Source organism: Raphanus sativus, chromosome 1, assembly GCF_000801105.2.
Source record: "Raphanus sativus cultivar WK10039 chromosome 1, ASM80110v3, whole genome shotgun sequence".
NCBI lineage: Eukaryota > Viridiplantae > Streptophyta > Magnoliopsida > Brassicales > Brassicaceae > Raphanus > Raphanus sativus.
The window spans coordinates 11,699,455-11,718,559 of NC_079511.1; the positions used below are offsets into that span (position 1 = coordinate 11,699,455).

The following is a 19,105-nucleotide window of genomic DNA, read 5'->3' on the forward strand; positions in this document are numbered from 1 at the left end:
AATTATTTTTTGTTTGACTAAGATTAAGGAATAAAATACTGTTTAAGAGTTTTCTTTTACTTATTTTTGAAAATTTAGAATTTAAATGTCAATTTCCCATCCGAATAACAAGTTTCACAATGTTCATGATATCCTTATTAACAACATTACTTCATCAATCCATTGTTTCAATTAGTCCGAATGACATTGACATGGCGTTAAAATAAGTGATACTGTACTTGATAACTCTTTTATCTTTCTGGATTAGTAATCTTATTTAGAGAGCTAGTAGATGCTGAATCAGTTACGCAAGCAATTTAGCATTTTCACCGTCTTTTTGTTGTCTATGAATCTATGATTGTAGTATGCAGAAAAAGAAGAAGCATTTTACTATAGGAAAAGCACGAAATACGCGTTTCGTGAATTGCGATAGGAAAATACATTTTTGTTTCTGCAGAAAATTATCTTAAAATAAAAGACGCCCAAAAGAAAAATAAAAAATAAAAAATGAAATGCCGACAAAACAAGAGTTGCAAAGTAAAGGAAAAGAAAAAAAAAACAGTAAGAAACAGATTAAAAAAAAAGAAAAAGCAAGGAAGGAAGGAAGGAAACATAGAAGACATAGAGAGAAGATTATTGGTGCATCTCCTTCAGTCTCGCTATTAGTCAAAACGCCTCATCTTTCTCAGATCGGCGGTCTTTTACTCTCTCTGAGGTAAGGTTTCTTCACTGCTCTTACTTACTTTCCCCCACCCCCCACCCCCCCCCCCATATTCTAGGTAAAACCCTGAGATTTGAGGGGGTTTGAATCGTTCCTTACAATCTAGCTTTTATGTTTATTATAGATGGACGAATCAATGGACGTGAATATGAATAAGTTTTAGCTTATAGATATTTTGTTAGAATCATTTTTCTCACGTTTTTTGGCTGTGTCTCAGCTTCCCTTTAATTGTCTTCTTTTAAGCATTTTTGTTGCTTCTCCGAATAGAAGACGTGTGTGATTTTATTAGGAGATTTTTTGATAGTAACACTGATTTCAAAACTTTCTTTTAAAAAAAAAAAAAATTCCACCGTTCGTTAGTTAGTTAAGTGAATTTATTGGTGGTTTCTGGGACCACTTTTTAAAAAACACACCAGGGACAGTGATTGGGATCGGAACCTAACTTACTTACTGTCACATTGTTTTTATTTAAGACACATCGCCTTTGAAGCCGTTTTCTTTGACATAGTGTAGAGAGACTAGGACCCTATGATTAAAAGCTTGTAGGTAAACCCCCCTTGGGTGGTTAGTTAAGGAACCCCTTCTGCAAGTACACAAAAACAGTAAAAAAACGTTTACAATTAAAGATGGATATTTAAAATTAGATTCCGTTTACATCGTGTGGTTTTCTTCTCAACTTGGTTGCATTTGATATTCTTAGGCCCCATTTCAATAAATGCCACTTAGTTTTTGTGTGATGGAGAAAGCACCCACCCAAGAAGAAAATAACATTTACTCTTTCTCTTCCCTCTTCCTTTTGCTGGTCTCTGTGTGTGAAACATTGAAAAATCTTTTGCTTATCAACAACAGTGTGAGTGTGTGGTGCTTGATATTCACAAAGGTCTTTGTTCTCTTCTATTAGGTAGCAAGCATTACAAGGATTGCTTAGTCTCTTCTCTTATTTGATGGAGTATTATTTTCTTATATGCAAATTAAAGCTTGTTGGTTTTGTTGCAGGATTTGTTGTTATTTGTGGTTAAGGTCTCTCCACATCTTCTTGCTATGGACTGTAACTTGAGATCTCCGTTGGTGTGGGACTGGGAGAATCTGATCATCTCCAATCCTTCAAAGACTGAACATGACAAAAAGCAGCTTACTAATACTACTGCTAGTGAGTGGGAAATTGAATCTTTATTTCCCTGTTTCGATGGCCTCCAGAGAGTTAGTAATGACTCTACCACCACCACCAGTTTCTGGCACAACACTGCTGTATCAAAAAGCTCAGAGTCGATCTCTGCCAACTCAGCATCTTCATCTCCCATTACCAGACAAACCAAGCCTGCATCAGAAAGTTCCCCTTGCAGCAACATAGATTTTGTCCAGGTGAAGACATCCTCCGCTGCTCTCGAGGTACCTGCTGAATCATCAGACCTTTGTTTAAAACTTGGAAAGCCGACATACTCTGGTAGAGACAGTAATGACGTTTCTACCAAGCTGTTGGCTCCTTGTCGAAAGAAATCAAAATCGTGTGGTCAGAGCAGCAGCATGCAAGTCCCTCGTTGCCAAGTTGATGGATGTGAACTTGATCTCTCATCTGCTAAGGATTATCATCGCAAGCATAGAGTCTGCGAAACCCATTCAAAGTGCCCCAAAGTTACTGTGAGTGGCGTGGAACGTCGGTTCTGCCAACAGTGTAGCAGGTAAGTAAAAACCATTACTATAGTTATGTTCTGGCCTCAGCTGCAGTCTCATGGTTGAGAATATGATAATCTTTTCAGGTTACATGCCGTCTCTGAGTTTGATGGGAAGAAACGAAGCTGCCGCAAACGTCTTTCTCATCATAATGCTAGGCGTCGCAAGTCACAAGGAGTTTTTCCATTGAATCCAGAGAGGGTCGTGTATGGTAAGCACCGACACCATAGCTTGTTGACATACACAATGTTTTCTTCATTTGATGGAAATGTAAATGTGAAATGTTTACTCTTGCAGATCAAAAGTTTGCATGGGGTACCACTTATGATACAAAGCCTACACAGATGGAAACTGGCTTTACCCTGAGCTTCCAGAGAGGCAATGGCTCTGAGGAGGAGCAGTTGTTTGCTAGTACCAATCACCCTTTATCTGCGTATCAAACCTCAGCAGGGAAGAACAAGTTTCATCTTGGTATTTTGCACTTCTTCACTGATCTTTTTAATATATATGGGTCTAGTAGATAATCTATAGTCTAGTTCCTTTTGAAATAAGGTGAACTGGTTTTTGGCAGATGTGGGAGAATACTCAGGAGTGCTCCATCAATCTCACCGTGCTTTCTCTCTTCTGTCAACTTCTTCTGCTCCCCTGGTTCACCCACATGCACAGCCACTCTCTTTACTTTTTTCATTTGATGGTTTACCAAAATAGGTGAGTAAGTAATGTGATATCTGTAAAATCAGTTAGCTTCAGTTAGTGGATACTAATCCAAACCTATCAGCACAGCTGCCTCCTCCATTTGTATGCCGACTTTGGCTGCTTTGTTATCTTTATCCTTGTTTTGTTACTGACTAGTAAACAATGTTAATTGTTAACAAAAACAGTAAACAGTGAATATAGATTGTGTATGATATAATGCCACTGGACTCTGCAAGGTTCTGTCCATCTTTTACACTTTAAGCTGCTGGAATACACTTCCTCACCTATACATCCAACTCAAATTGAGAGTGTAGTATCTAGAGGGAGATGTTAGAACTTAGAAGTGATGCTTCTGGACGGTCAAAAGACTGCTAAGTTCACTTTATCTAGCCACCGGTTATAGGCTAGTTGGTGTTTCTGATATATCTAGTGAATCCAGCTACTCACAAGATGCATCATTTGATGAAACATTTAATGTATGTTTATGAAACAGTAGACATGTCTGATAGAGTAACAATTCAAGTACATACAATAACACAACAGGATCCAAGAAGAAGTTGACATACAATACAACATGATCCAACAAGAAAATAACTTATTAAGTTTTGAAAAGTAGATGAAACCAAACCTAACCATGTAACTGGTTTCACTTGAGCAAATGAACGTTACACATTCTTATTTTCTTCGAATAAGAAACACTCCCATTAGGTGCAACCTGGTCCATATAATGAAGTGACTTTGCATTCCTTACTCATATGAAATGAGTAGGGAAAGTACCATGTGTTGGCTGTGGTTCGACCATGGGATTGTGTTTCGTCCCATGCGAATCCGAAGACGTTGACAGAAGAGAGAGAGCACTGTAGAAGTCTTGCGACTCATGGAGGCCTCCTGAGTATTCACCTACACCTGCTAAAAACATATAACTCAGCCTCAACACCAGAGATCTAAAAATTACAAGATGACCAGTAGAGAAGTGAACAAATCAAACCTTTGCCTGGAAGTTGAGAGTTGGACCTCCCTGCTGAGAACCCTCCAGAGGTTTGAAACGCAGAGAAGGAGCGGCTGCTACCAGCATACAACTGCTCCTCAGGGCCACAGCCTCTCTGGAAGCTCAAGGTAAAGCCGCTTTCCATCTGTGTAGGCTTTGTATCATAATAAGTGGGACTCCATGCAGCATACTTTTCATCAGAGCTGGTGTTAAGGGACAACCCATTCCACAACATATTTGGATACTGTCTTCCATCTGGCAGTAAATAAACATTTTTCACATTAGATTTCCCTAGATAGAGAGAGAGAGAGATCAAATAAGTCAAGTTCGTTGTAGGTTCTTACTGCAATCCCTCTCTGGATTCAATGGAAACACTCCTTGTGGCTTGCGACGCCTAGCATTGTGATGCGAAAGACGTTTACGGCAGCTTCGTTTCTTCTCATCAAATTCAGAGACCGCATGCAACCTGAAAATCAGAATAATAAATCAACTCTCTACCATAATATCATGCGGTCATGAACATAACCACCAGTCACAACCATATAACCATGGCTTTACCTGCTACACTGTTGGCAGAATCGACGTTCCAGGCCACCCACAGTAATTTTTGGGCACTTTGAATGGTTCTCGCAGACTCTATGCTTGCGATGATAGTCCTTAGCAGATGAGAGATCCAGTTCACAGCCATCAACTTGGCAACGAGGGACTTGCATGCTGCTCTGACCATACGCTTTGGATTTCTTCCGAGCAACAACACAAGGAGCCAACAGCTTGGTAGAAACGGCTGAAACTTCATTGTTACTTCTACCCCAATAGTCTTCAGAGTATGTCTGCTTTCCAAGTTTTAAACAAAGGTCTGATTCAGCAGATACCTCGAGAGCAGTGGAGGATGTCTTCCCCTGGACAAAATCTATGTTGCTGAAAGAATCTCCAGGGGAACTTTCTGATGCAAGCTTGAATATGGGAGATGATGAGTTGGTGGAGAAACCGGTGGTAGAGCCACTACTGACTCTGTTGAGGCCAGCGAAAGAGGGAAACATAGATTCAATTCCTTCGCCTTTCTGATATTCCCACTCGGTAGATGGTTGTCTTTTGTCATTTTCAGTCTTTGAGGGGTTGGACATGATCAAATGCTCCAAGTCCCACAACGAAGATGTCATGTTGCAGTCCATTGAAGATGTGGGTTGATTTCATAAGCCTACAACCAAAGCTAGAGCTGCAAATACTACAAGAACCACCACAAGTTTGCAGAAAATCAAATAAGATAAATAAGAAGAAGAAAAGGTTCTGAATTTTCAAGAACCACACAACTTGAGGCAAAGAGAGAAAAAAAACTTTCTATGTTTCAGCCAGACCAGCAAAAAGGGGAAGAGAAAGTGTATTCCTTTTGTAAGCTCACACTTGCTAAGTCTCCATCACACAATGACAAAGTCGGCATTTATTCAAATGGACCCACACAGAGAGAGAGAGGAGAGCCCCAGAATATGAGCAACTTGTCGAGAAACACACACAATGTAAACCGGAATCACTATTTAGCCATCTTAATCTCTAAAACCCATTACTCCTTTTGTACTTTGTAGAAGGTTCCAAGCTAAACACAAGAACATCAAATCTATGTCATAAGCTCAGCAAATGAAAAACAAGCAACATGTCTAAGTTAAAAAACGACACCAAACTCAGCCATGAGTGGGGATCTATCTGCAGCAAACTAATAAATAGAATGTGACAACAAGTTAGGTTTCGATCCCAATCAGGGGTCCCCTCAAGCTAGGTTTGCCAATGGTCCCCCAAACACCCAATAAATATCAATTTAACTAACGAAGAAGTTACGGGAAAGACAGTTAAAAAGTTATGGAATGCTAGAATACAATTACAACCTTATTATATACACATTCGTGACCAAAAAACGTGAGAAAATGATTTGACATTCTAACACCATTTCAAGATTAAGCAACATTCAAGATGAATTCAACTTAGAATCGATCAGTTTCTCGAACTAGAAAGCATAAATCAAAGTTTCAAAGTTAAAACCCCAAATCTCAGGAGGAAAATAGTTACCCTAGAATCTTGGGGTGGGGAGTAAAGAGAATAAAACCTGAAGAAGAAAATCGCTGATAGGAGAAGAAGCGTTTGACTAAGAGCGACAGTGAAGGGGAGAAGGAGACAACATAATCGCCTCAGGGAAACCGAAGGAGCTGTGGTTCAGGACAGGACTTCCGATAACTTCATCCTCACTGTCTTCTTCTCTTTTGTTTTGTCCCCTTCATCTTCGCTATTCTTTACCTTTTTGTTGATGTTACTGTTTTTCTTGCTTTGCTTTTTTTTTATGACTTGTTTCACTTGACAGATTGGTATATTAGTTTTACTTTTTCCTTTTCTGTAACAACGATATTAATTTTACTTTTTCTGGTTAAAAACCGTACAAACTGATCAAATTGTTATTTATTTGCATTATTCTTTCCCGATATTGCAATACACAGACGGAGGAGTCATGATGCAAACCGTAAAAAATTACTGCTATTTGTTACCAAAAAAAAATTACTGCTATTTGTTACTCCCATTTATTTGCAGGATAACTTAAAAGTGATAAGGTTTTGTAAGATAGACTAATAACGATGGGTTGTTAAAAGGAAAAAGACTAATAACAATGGGGAACAAAGGTCGGCATTCTACCAAACATGGTCTCATGGATAATCAAAGGTAGGGGGGGATTTAATTAATTAAACCAATTAAAACCAAACCGAACCAAATAGAGAAAGTGGTTTGGATTTGGTAATATCAAATATACCGAATGAATATCAATTTTTAAGAAACAACAGTATATAGATATGGTTTAGTATATAAACCGATCAAATCAAATAACCGATCAATTAAAACATATTGGTATAATTATATGTAAATTATATAAGATAATTAAGAATATATATATAATTTATTTAATTGATATAATCTTTATATTTAAAATGTTGATTTTAGTAATTTAATATTATATTTTTAGTTAAAAGTTATGATTTATTTTTATTAAATTAATTAAAACATAAATTTTATCTTTTGTTAACAAATATATTTTTGTGAACAAATATATGTGCCAATATTTAGTTATTTATGATATTATGGATTTCTAATTGTTATTATTTTTATTCTATAAAAAACTATTATAGTTATTAATTTAATATTTTACTAATTATTTTACAATAAAAATCTAAGAAAATAGATTTTTAAAAAATTGAAATATCTTCATGTTATATAAAAACCGATATATAATTATATTAAGTAAAAGTCATACAATACTTTAAAAGATAAACTAGATTTTCACATATGCGTCCGCGCATATATATTTTAAAAAATATATTGCTATTTATTTTTCATGTCAATATTAAAGCTGGAGAAAAACCGTGAATCTGAAGAACCGAACCTATTCTGATCCAAAAATAGTACTAGACCCAAATCAAAATTGATTAAATGTCCGAATTATTCAAATTTTTGGTATTTAGAGAATCGAAACCGAATCCAATCCTAACTGAAGTATTTCAAGTACCCAATGTATCTGAAATAGATTGGTATACTTATATATATATATATATATATATATATATATATATATATATATTAATTATTTTTAGATTTAGTATATATAAAACATCCATAATATATATGATACTTTTAAGTTAGTTTAGTTACTTAAAAATATATACAAATGGTCAAAAGTAAATATCTAAAACAGTTAATGTATACTCTAAAACAAAAATATTTAAAATAATTATTGATTATCTATCTAAATATTTAAATCAAACCAATTTATATGTTAAGTTTATATATTCCAACATATATTCATATTTATATGTAATATATTGTTTTGTTTATAGATTTTGAAAAATTTGAAAAAAATTACAAAACTAATTAGATACTTAAAAGGGTTTATTTAAGTAAAAATGAAATATATATTTGTATTAAAGATAATTACGAAATTAATTAAATATTTAAAAGGTTTGTTTAAGTAAAAACGAAATATTCATTTATATTTTAAATAAATAGAATGTATATTTGTATTGTAAATAAAAAGATTTGAAAAAGATGTATTCATTTGTAGTTAAGAGAAAATGTAAGAATATCTATTTATTTTTTTTTAATTATAATAATTCAAATATGTATACACACATTATTAAATATATTTTAGTAATAAATAAATGATAATTGACTTTTTGTTAGGACCTATTTAAAAAAAATCACATGAATCAAAATTGTGACTTTTGTTTTGATATATAATATTTTTTAAGATATCAGTGAAATTTTATCATAAAATATTTTATTTCGCGCATGCAAAGTACGGATCAATATCTAATTGCATATTAATATAAATTAGATTTTGACCCGCCCTTAGAAAGGCGGGTATATTTTTTGTTTTACATTTTTTTATAAATTTAATTTTTATATTTATGTTTTTATTTACGTTTTTTTTCATTATATATAATATCAATATACTAAAATAGGAATATGACCTATTGATATATGTGTGGTCAAATTATTTTACAATAATTATTAAAACCTCTTATTAATTATTTAAAAGAAATATTATACAAAGAAAAATATAAATATGATTAAAAACATAAATATAAATTAAATTTCTAAAATATGTAAAACAAAAAAATATACCAGCTCTTTTAAAGGCGAATCTGAATCTAGTCAATACTATTAAAATATGAGAATTAATAGAATAGATATAATTACAAAGAAAATACAAATATAACCACAAAAAAAACACAAATATGAGAATTATAGTAAAACAAAAAATATATCCGTCCTTTAAAAGACGGGTCAGAATCTAGTTATAGTTTAATTTTGTTGATCTAAACATCTATTATTTCAATTTGATTTTTAGTGGTTTATTTTAAGAAATATTAACAATTGTTAATAAATAATTAGTAAGTCTTGAAAATGTTGAATTTTAAACCTACTATTTATTCTTTATTATCAATAGAGGAATTGTCGTTTGGCTTCTTTTATTAATTGCCGTTTAATATATGCAGACAATAGTTCTTAATAAATATTAAATTAATTACCATTATTCTATATTATTTCATGAATTTTTATTAGTATAAATTAGTTTCAGATTCCTAGAGTATAGGAATGGGGAAGTTATGCCGTTAAAAGAAAAAGGGAAAAGGGAAGTTATAATATATTTCATTTTTGAAAGAATAAAATATAGAAATAATTAATTGGACACAACATTTTATTAATAGGTCATGCTGAAGAATTAATAGAATAGATGTACATATGTAAAACAAAATGTATCATAAAGTTGATCTAGATGCAGTCACTGAATTAGACGGCAGTGAGAAGGAAAGGGGCCAATGGAAACGATGAGGAGGAGACGTCGAAAGTGGTCATGGTTCCATCAACTCCTATGTGGCTCAAGTGTTTCACGTCTGTCGGAAACCCTATCTCCATCTCTGTTTCTCTTTCTTCCCTCTCGTCTTCGTCTTCGTCTTCGTAACCTGTTCATAATCAATGCACCGGTTCATGGGAAGTGATAAGCATGTGTCCATATTTATAAATTCAAAGCAATATCAACCAAATATTAAGAAAATGATGAATCTAGTGACCAGTTTAATTTTATCTAAAACAATGTGCAATTATATATTGATTAAAAATAAAAAAGAGTATGGTAAGTAAAAAGGATATACAAATGAAAAAGTGAGAAAAACTCTTGAAGCTTCGAATTATTTTGTCAGAGATATTTGCACCGTTGTTGTTATCTATCTTTGTGTCTTCTTTTTGAACCAAGAATCCATTATCCTCACTTTCGTCTCTTCCTTAGAGTATCCTTATTGCTAGGACCAAAATTTTGTTTCTTAGAATAGTTTATTAATATATATAGATTAAGAGATAAAATTAAGATACTTGAATAAAAAAGTAGATTATTGGTAGATACATTTTGTTGTTTCTTAGTTAAATAGTAAATTCAACCAAGTTTAATAATAGAGACTCAAAATCATTCAACCAAAACCAAATCATTCTCAGTAGTGCATAATCTTGATACAGACTTTAATAATAGCTCAAAATCATTCAACCAAACCAAAGGGAGTTTTCAGTACCTCACAAAGAAAGGAGAAAAAAAAGGAAAAGGAAAGCCATGGAAGCAGAGGAGCTTGTACATGTACATAACATGAGCAGAGCCACTTGTACTCTCCTCGGAACCATTGTTCCTTCAAAACCCATTTGAAAAATCCAACAACAATGCCAGTAACTAAACAACACAAGTAGTAGACTACACAAACATACAAGACTACAAAGCTTCCTCGTCTGTGACGAGACCGTGAATACACATGAGTACACAAAACTACAAAGTTTCTTCCACTGTGACAAGTCCGTGACATAAGAAAAGACACTACACAAGAATACAAACCAATTCATCACAGAAGCTAACTCAATTCTACTCTTTTCAGTTCAGACCAGATGAAATAGTTACACTAACCTGTACTGTAATTGGAGTCCTTTATTCGATGAACCTCCCTTGTGTCTCTTTCCACAGAACAAATCAAAACCTATTTGATCCATCCATCTCACAAAACCTATTTGATCCATCCGTCGTAGAGAGAATCGAAACGACTGACAAATCAAATGTGCGATCAGAACAAAAAAAAGCCTAATCAAAGACACACATGATTGAAGAACAAACGAGGAGAGGACGCAATCAAACAACAACACTGGATAAAGGAAGAAAATTTTAAGCTATGAGGGAGTTACCAGAATTAGCATGAGGACTGTGCCGGCTGCTACTGTCCACTTCGTCTCTAATTTGCATCGACTCTTGTCCCTTCGTAGCATCGGTTTCAACTTCCATGGCTTCTCCTACAAAATTCGATTCAAGCTTTGGTTCTTGTCAAGATTCGAACTCCATCAGAGACTCCGCGGTTCCGTCGACATTTTCTTCCTCTATCATACCTCGCTCGTCTTGTAGATTTTCCACCGAAAGATCGACGAGACAGATCTACGGGAGGGATTGGATGCCGAAGACAGACGTCACCGTCGAGGACGAGAGGTTTCGACCAAGAAGAAACCGAGCAAGCCAAAAACGACGCTACCTCTCGTTGCTCTGTCCAATCTCATCCTGCCACCTGTCCCAAGGACCAGCCCAAAATGTATCCAAACCAAGAACTTTCATCGATGTCTCTTAGTTTATTCAGCTTTTTTTCATTTATTTTTAGCCCAAAATACTGGGGGACCAGGCATTAGAGCCCACGATAATGATGCTCTTAGAAAACCAAAAAGGACAACAAAGAAAAATCAGATAACAAATTAAAGGGAAAAAGAAATAAAAGAGAGTACGAGGTGGGGTGTGAAGAAGCAAGGTACTCTTGATGAGTTGGTTTGGTTTCTTGTGTTGATGTGTAGTAGCAGCCACGGCGACGCTAGAATGCTTCGAGCACCCCAACGAAAAAGGCAATGTCACACATCGTGTCCGATCTTTCATCTCTTCGTTCTTTTTGGATGCTTCTTGCTATCCTCGAAATGTATGAAATGATGCAATGCTGTGTGATTGAGGTTGAAATGATGGAAATAGGGGATTTTCGTAGGGTTTTTATTTGCAATCTCGTGCGTGTATATGGCTTTGTAAGCAAGTTACAATCATTCATTCCTTAAATTTGTTTTTTTTTTTGGTAATTCCCAACCCAATAGAAGAATAATAGACAGAGGAGAGTGTCATTATTGAGTATATTTGAGGCTGCTTTTAGTTGGCCAACAGTGCCACTTAACCTAATATCTAGATTAAACATTCAGAATTACCCCATCCCTCTCACCTTCCACTTTTTGTTTCTCCATACGCAATCAATAATATCCTTCCTCGTAAACTTAATCAATACCATAAGTAGACTACTAATTGTCCCCTCTCAGACAGCTTACGATGTTGCGGAGGGAGACACGGCTCCATCTACACTACCTATTGACAACTTTCATCTATATGAGTTCTACACAGTACTAAGGTTACTACAAAACGGACTGTGACCAAGCCTGGAAACTGATAAACCTATGACCAACCGGGTCAGATCAAACCCGGTTTAATTCCTTGAGTTCTACTTAGATACGTGGGTATTGCTTTGTACTACAGACCCACACGCATATGCTTCTTCTCTACCTTCGAATTTTCAACACTTGTTAAAAAAGAGTTTCTGATTCACCAGATCATATAATATAATTGATGTTTCAACCGTTTCTGTATCCAAACAGGATTAAATAACAGTCCAAGAGTTTCTTTTTTTCCCTCAAGAGTCTGGTCCCTCTCCACTACTTTCTTAGAACCACCTCTTCCAACTCTAATTCAGAGAGATAAAGCGACTTCTCCAACCTAAAGTAAATTATACTTGTTTTAATAAGCTTTATCTAACTATTCATTTGCATCCAAGTTCACCTTTAATATAATAACTGTTCAATTCTCCCAGAAAATACAAATGATGGCCTTACACGGCATAATTTACATAGTCGCAGTGGAAAAGAGAGAAGAGGGGCAGACCCTGTGATTCTACCACACCTTAAAACCTACAAGAAATATTTCATTCTTTCGTCTCTCCTCATTGCATTATACACCGCTTGTACCTGTCAAAAACCAATCAAAACAGAAGTTAATACCACCAATCTTCAACTCCAAACGTTCTATCATCATCTCTGTCAGTTTGTGTTCGAATGTCTATGCTTCTTGTGCATATTTTCTCATATTGCTTTGCATATGTGCAAAAGAGAGAGAGAGGAAAAAACCTGTTCGCTAGAGACAACTCGAATAGGGCCAATATTCACCGACACATATTTGCCTTTGCTTGATAATGTCTGCTTTACACAATCCTTTGATGTGGAAAAAAAAAAACAGATATACATAATTAGTAGGATTCTTGTGTTCTCTGAGAATAATAAAAATTGCTTGAAAGACATTGCATGAAAAGAAATTCTTATAATATGAAGGAACTAATAGTTAGCAACTAAGCTACTGCACAAGACTCTAAGAATATAGACGAAAGCAAGAGAACAAGAGTAAGCAGAGCCGTGTGCATACAATTTTTCACTTGTATACACGGTATGCTTGTAATATAATCAAAGTATGTGCATTCCAATATATTTGATAAAAGACACTAACAGAGATGTCTGTGCCCACACATAGAACCATAGTTGAAGTCAATCAAAATAAAAACATATGTTCACAACACAAAGGGATATACAGCATCTCTGCTTCTTATAATTAGAACTTTTGGAACCATTAAGCCCATCAGTTGAACATATCAGGGGGCACACTAATATCCAAAAACGACTTCAGAAAAAAATTAATGAATAAAAAACAAAACCTACTTTTAACTACCAATTATATGTTTCCTACTGAATTGAATCGTGTAGAAATCTAAATCAGCCCGTACCATGAGGTATCTGCAACCTCACAAAGTATTGATGCTTTCTATACGCTAAAGAAGTGAAACACTAGACAAAGAATGGGTGTAATATCGAAAAAAAAAAAACATTTCCGATGACGTGAGTACAAGATACAATTCAAAGAAGAAAAGCAAAAAAAAAAACATACCAGAGGGATTTGACGTTCAATAACAGACTCAACAGCAACAACCATAGCATGCACAAAGTCATCGCCACCAGTCCCGATCGCAGTAAACCCTCGATCTGTTGGGTAAGTATTGACCTAGCAATTATTAAGCCCCCAATATTTTTCTTAATTTTAATTTTATAAGTGAATGCAAGTAATCGAAATCTACACCACCAACATAATAGAGAGTAATTTGAAGAGGAGAGACTCTTAGAAAACCTTTTGGTCAAGTAGGAGCCAGTCTCGAGCAGAATCGTCAGCCACAGTGCCTCCGATAATCATGTTAGTTGTTTTCCCAACTCTGCCATCAGTCTTGGACACTTCTGCAGATATAAATAGGGTTATCAAAAGAAACTAGTAGTCACTTTGAAAAAAAAAAAACAGATTCTTTCACCAACAACATCTACAGCTTAATTGTTAGCCCTAAATAATCTATGAATCAGACAAAATTCGAGCCAAAATCATATCACATCCGAGATAGATAAAATAGAAAGAAAGAAATGAGGCACCTGAAATGGCCTTGAGAACAGCTTCTTGAGGCGGGCCTTGCTCGGATTCATCGTTATTGAGAGTGCAGTTGAGACGAGGGACAGAGGCAAAACCATTGAAACTTGGACTCTTTGCCGCCGGGAACAAACCACGGACCGTCGAGAGACAAGGAGGGAAGAAGAAGAAGCATCTGGTTGCGGCGGAAGTCGATGGGAAAACAGAGCGCAGGATCGTTTTGCAAGCCATTCCTTTTTTTTAATTCAAAGCCTTGAAACAGACAGAGATGAGGATGCGGTTTTTGTTATTTATAAGGGATTTACATTTTCCCCGAGGGATAAGGACACTTATATGTCCCCCTTTATCATTCGAGGATTTCTTGCATATATTGTTATTAGGTCTTGATTGGCTTTTACAGAATCCGAATTTTTCTGTTTATAGAAATTTCCAGTTTATACAGATTCAAAAATTTTACACCTATAAATGCTTTGTTTTTGGATATTAATTGGTTCCTACAAACGATGGCATTGCCAAAGTTAATGGAGGAATGCAAATACTATACTATGGTCTTTCTTCGTTTTTCTGTTATAGCATAATGTGCCAAAACTAGTAACGAACAGGTATATATTTCAATTAGATTTCTAGAGGTGTAAATTATACATCTACAGTTATCAGTCCCCGCTAAGAACAAAACTGAAAAACAAACATGTGACCAGTTGCATATCGCATCAATATGTAAAATGACAGAGCTATTTTTTCGACTCGTTTCAACTTGTCAATCTCATTTGCCACAATCACCAATCTTCCAAGAAGAACAGTGGTTCCTCAGAAAACAGAAATGCAAAGATGACCCTTAACCTGAACTTTGGAGCTTTGTCTATTCTTAGAAACACCTTAATGATCATCTGTAAAATAAGATACTATCTTATAGAAATCGTGTAAAGCCATAAAACCAAAAACATAACTGAGCACGTAAATAGAGGAAATCGAATATATCGATTATAGAGAAAAAAAGACATCCTAAGATAAAGTAACAAAACGATTTGATGGACGTGTACAGGAAGCAAAACAAAACCATAGTCACAGGGCTTAGGACCACTCTGTTTGGAAAACGTGAACTAGTCGACATTATTTCTTAATGTAGGGCTACATTATCTAGCAGGAGGAGGAGGGCCAAGGGATTTAGCCATGCCAACCCAAGCAACAATCCCACAAGCGAGAATGATCCAACCACATACATCGTAAGTGAAGTCGTTGTTAACCTTCTTATTCTTCTTCTTACCACCCTGCAAAACCCCACCAAAGTATGAGAAAGAATGAGAGAGATTCTGGTTTACCTTCTCAACAACTCGCTACTAGAGAATAATTTTGTGTATGAAACAAGCACACCAAGGAGATAAAAACTTACGCCAGCATTTGATGAAGCTGAGGGACCCCCTCCTCCTCCACCACCACCTCCACCTAATGACTGCTGCATCATCATCCCATCCGCATGTATGTTCATATGCAGCGCCGGGGCCTGATTCACATAGACAGAAAGGTGTCAAAACAGTTACTATCTCTTACGACACAAAACCATCGGTGGGTCTGAAGATGGTAAAAAGTTGAAACAGTACCCTTGCTGTAACTTCCAAGGACTTGAGGTACATCTCATTACCTGGATCCTAAGAAACAAAAACATTCAAAACAATTAAAAAAAAGGGATAAAGAAGTTTGTCTCTCACAACTACACTCATAAAAAATACATTCAAAAAGAGAAGGATGAAGACCTCATTTTCAGCTTTTTGGAAAAAATCAGTGGCTTTATCGAAGTGAAGTTTGGCAGCATCGGGATCAGGAGTAAGGAAGGCGTGGGCGGTGTAGGCGTTGCCAATACACCAAAGAGCCTGATGCTTCCCTGGATTTATTGTCAACACCTCTTCCAACTTTGAAACAGCATCTACAAACAACAACAAGATAGGATTCCTTTTTATTATTACTATTATTTTTGTTTAAAAAAAAACGCAAAGAGATCCATCCGTAAGAAGAAGAAGAAGATTCATACCATCTAACATGAGCTTGGCATCGGGAATAGCCTGGAACTGAGCAAGCTCAAGCAATGCTCCACCCCACTGCAGCAGATTCTGCACACCAACATAATCAAAGTAACCTAATCAATCAAGTAGCCAATCTACTACTGCAGGATCGTACTCATACGATCAAGTAATCGATCTCCGTACAATAAATAAGGAGGAGACAAGTGGTAGGAACCGACCTCGGAATCGAGAGGATCCTTGACGTACTGAGCCTCACAAGCTTTGCGAGTATGCTCGAACATCACAAGCCTTTCAAAGTCGGCGGCATTGAACTCCATCGTGAGATTATGCGGTGGGAGGAGACGGTAAGGAAAAGTTAGGGTTGGGGTTCTCTTTTGTGTAAATTATTACAAGACCACCAGGAAACGAAAACCAAAGACCTTCTTCGATTGTCTTACAGCCGCCGCCTTCCTAGTTCCTAGTCGTCGTGGATGTATGTTTTTGTTGTAATTGGGCTTTTTGTTAACTTTTCTTATTGGGCCTTTGATGCTAACCTTAATGAGTGCTACTACATTTTCATGTATGCAGTTCGGATAGAAAAACACCAATCAATTGAATCTAAATCCAAATTTTAACCTCAACAAAAGAGAAAGTTACATTTTTCTGCACTTGCAATGTGAAACATAGGACATATATGATATGTATTACAGGATTACGAACTTAATCTTCTTTACAACTTAAAGTTGTGATTTAACTTTTGTTGTTGCTCTTTGCCGGAACTATAAACAAGTCGTCCACACATGCAGGTCATGAGCCAGTTTCATTCATGTGTGAGATGCGAGTATTCTAAAGTGAGATTTCTCACCAAAACCATAAAACGAAATTTTCAGCCAAACATTTTTCGTTAAAATCACAAAATCAAGTTTTTCATTAAAATCACAAAAAAAGTTTTTTTCACCGCTACCACAAACTTTTAGATTGAAACAAAAAAATATTTTAATCAAAAAACATTTTCTTTGGTCTATGTTAGTAAATGAAATAATACAAATTTTGTAAGAGATTATACAAAATGTATTCGCATAGAAATATATAAAGGGTTTAAAAAGAATTAAAAGAGAGGTTCAACCTTATTCTACACTAGATTTTAACCCGCACGTCCGTGCGGGTATATTTTTACAAAATATGTTGTTTTTCATGTTAATATTAGAGTTGGACAAAAAAACTCGAATTCAAGAATTGAACTAATCCCGGTTCAAAAAGAAATACCAATTCGAACCGGAATTGATTAAATATCAAATTTTTTGTATTTAGAGAACTCAAACAGAATCCGATCTAAACTGAAGTATTTCTGATATCTGAATGTATTCAAAATATATTTATATACTTATATATTTATATTATTTTTTAGATTTAATGTATATAAAAACATCCGAATATATGTTGTACTTTTAAGTAGGTTTAAATAATTCTATATATATAAATATTCAAATGTAAATATATAAAATAGTTAAAGTATACACAAAATACTAAAAATATGTAAAATAATTATTGATTCTTTATCCAAATATTTTAATCAAATCAATTTATATGTTAAGTTCAGGTATTCTGACATATGTTATTCAAATTTACATGTAATATATTATTTTGTTTATATATTTTGGGAAACTTAAAGTATATAATAAATAAAATAATTTAAATTGGTTATCCGAACCCAAACAAACTCGTAAAGATCAGAATCCAAAATTTCTTTTAGAAATATCCGAATGGACTGAAATCTTTGACCTCGGAAATATTAAACCGAAATAGATCCAAACTGAACCCGAACGCTCACCCCTAATTCACAATCTATTTTTTTTTAAAAAACAGAGCAAAGATATAATTAATATTATTTTATACGTACTATCATATAAATAATCACATATATTATTTATTAAAAAATTTAATGTGAAATATAAAATCATAATTTAAGTTGGTATATGAAATTTAACTTTGTATTGTATTTTTCTTATATATATTGAAAACATTTTTAATAATAGTTATTGGAAAATATTTTAGTAAAATAACTTTCTGAATAGATGTATATTTTGAATCATTTTTCGATATAAATTAACTTTCAATTATTATTTTGATTTGAAAAATATATATAATGTTTAAATTTTGTTTTATGATTATTTGAGATAAATAATATTTTTAGATTAGCTCATTTTTGTATATTTTTAAAGTTGACCCAGATTGATAGTTTCTCGTAATATAATAGATTTTCAATTATTTTAATAACATAAATTCATTTTTTTCTTAATATATTGATATATATGTTTTCAAATAAACCTAATTTGTACTTCACTTTTAATAATATAGATAGATAGATATAATATTTTGTTTTAAATAAATCTTTCCAAATACACTATTGCACACACGATATTATCCATATTTATCTAAACTCTACAGAAGTTTATAATTATCTCCTCCAAAAATCTATAAAACTATCTGACAAATTTTAAGCAAAACTAAACTCTTTACAAATTTATTTAATTGTTTTAATTATTAAAATCATCAAAACTCTTCTAAACTCACAAACCAATAACAACCCCTAATAATATTTACCTCAATAATTGACTGCCGGATTTTTAGGAATCTTTTTGGTAAGATAGTTAATGGTTAATTTATTTTCAAAACGATTGCCAATAGATTGACTTTTGATATTGGTAATTTTAGCTATATCAATGGCTTGTATTTTTAAAATAAAATCAAATACTAATTGGATAAAATCCAGCACGTGGTTTTATAATGGGTTTTAATTAAATTAACCAAACAATTTTGAACCAAAAACCCATTCAAATTCAATGGCAATCCTTTGTAAATACTAAAGAAAAATTAGGGTTAAGTACTAAATGTATTTCAGTTTTAATAGATTACTAGATTTTGATCTGCGCTTTTTAAAGCGCGGAATAAGCTTTTTGACAAATTTA

The 19,105-nt window shown here is 34.2% G+C and overlaps 5 protein-coding genes across 14 annotated transcripts; 1 reads left to right on the forward strand and 4 right to left on the reverse strand.

Annotated features, from left to right (window-relative positions):
• Positions 1-544: 544 nt before the first annotated feature.
• On the forward strand, positions 545-3,311 carry LOC108811182 (squamosa promoter-binding-like protein 11). Of its 4 annotated transcripts, none has more exons than XM_057011053.1 (5): positions 545-694; positions 1,697-2,379; positions 2,458-2,582; positions 2,669-2,842; positions 2,943-3,311. In XM_057011053.1, exons 2-5 carry the CDS (start codon positions 1,742-1,744, stop codon positions 3,077-3,079), a joined length of 1,074 nt encoding a protein of 357 aa, XP_056867033.1. In that variant the 5' UTR covers positions 545-694; positions 1,697-1,741; the 3' UTR covers positions 3,080-3,311. The 4 variants fall into 4 exon arrangements, with proteins under 4 accessions (XP_056867033.1, XP_018438726.2, XP_056867029.1 ...); XM_018583224.2 differs by lacking the exon at positions 545-694 and adding an exon at positions 1,422-1,580; XM_057011049.1 differs by lacking the exon at positions 545-694 and adding an exon at positions 1,422-1,550.
• Positions 3,312-3,546: 235 nt separating this feature from the next.
• Positions 3,547-6,364, reverse strand: LOC108811191 (squamosa promoter-binding-like protein 10). Of its 5 annotated transcripts, none has more exons than XM_018583257.2 (6): positions 6,151-6,364; positions 5,455-5,646; positions 4,614-5,280; positions 4,400-4,521; positions 4,056-4,310; positions 3,547-3,976 (listed from the first exon to the last, which is right to left on the reverse strand). In XM_018583257.2, the coding sequence occupies exons 3-6, from the start codon at positions 5,225-5,227 to the stop codon at positions 3,819-3,821; spliced, it is 1,149 nt and encodes a 382-aa protein (XP_018438759.1). In that variant the 5' UTR covers positions 5,228-5,280; positions 5,455-5,646; positions 6,151-6,364; the 3' UTR covers positions 3,547-3,818. The 5 variants fall into 5 exon arrangements, with proteins under 5 accessions (XP_018438759.1, XP_018438752.1, XP_018438746.1 ...); XM_018583250.2 differs by having other exon boundaries at positions 5,411-5,646; XM_018583244.2 differs by lacking the exon at positions 5,455-5,646.
• Positions 6,365-9,226: 2,862 nt separating this feature from the next.
• LOC108856276 (CRIB domain-containing protein RIC2) lies at positions 9,227-12,119 on the reverse strand. Its single transcript, XM_018630049.2, has 3 exons — positions 11,412-12,119; positions 9,740-9,868; positions 9,227-9,550 (listed from the first exon to the last, which is right to left on the reverse strand). The coding sequence occupies exons 1-3, from the start codon at positions 11,527-11,529 to the stop codon at positions 9,378-9,380; spliced, it is 420 nt and encodes a 139-aa protein (XP_018485551.1). The 5' UTR covers positions 11,530-12,119; the 3' UTR covers positions 9,227-9,377.
• A 139-nt stretch (positions 12,120-12,258) lies between these two features.
• On the reverse strand, positions 12,259-14,470 carry LOC108851424 (uncharacterized). 3 transcript variants are annotated; one of them, XR_001949300.2, is made up of 6 exons: positions 14,145-14,463; positions 13,855-13,958; positions 13,618-13,731; positions 12,810-12,893; positions 12,519-12,650; positions 12,259-12,370 (listed from the first exon to the last, which is right to left on the reverse strand). XR_001949300.2 is itself a non-coding variant. In XM_018624867.2 (5 exons), the coding sequence occupies exons 1-5, from the start codon at positions 14,368-14,370 to the stop codon at positions 12,594-12,596; spliced, it is 582 nt and encodes a 193-aa protein (XP_018480369.2). In that variant the 5' UTR covers positions 14,371-14,470; the 3' UTR covers positions 12,422-12,593. The 3 variants fall into 3 exon arrangements, 2 of the variants coding, with proteins under 2 accessions (XP_018480369.2, XP_018480363.2); XM_018624867.2 differs by lacking the exon at positions 12,259-12,370 and having other exon boundaries at positions 12,422-12,650; positions 13,855-13,955; positions 14,145-14,470; XM_018624861.2 differs by lacking the exon at positions 12,259-12,370 and having other exon boundaries at positions 12,422-12,650; positions 14,145-14,462.
• A 628-nt stretch (positions 14,471-15,098) lies between these two features.
• On the reverse strand, positions 15,099-16,605 carry LOC108838272 (mitochondrial import receptor subunit TOM20-2). The gene is made up of 6 exons (XM_018611233.2): positions 16,376-16,605; positions 16,166-16,244; positions 15,891-16,060; positions 15,738-15,785; positions 15,530-15,640; positions 15,099-15,407 (listed from the first exon to the last, which is right to left on the reverse strand). The coding sequence occupies exons 1-6, from the start codon at positions 16,472-16,474 to the stop codon at positions 15,273-15,275; spliced, it is 642 nt and encodes a 213-aa protein (XP_018466735.1). The 5' UTR covers positions 16,475-16,605; the 3' UTR covers positions 15,099-15,272.
• Positions 16,606-19,105: the final 2,500 nt, after the last annotated feature.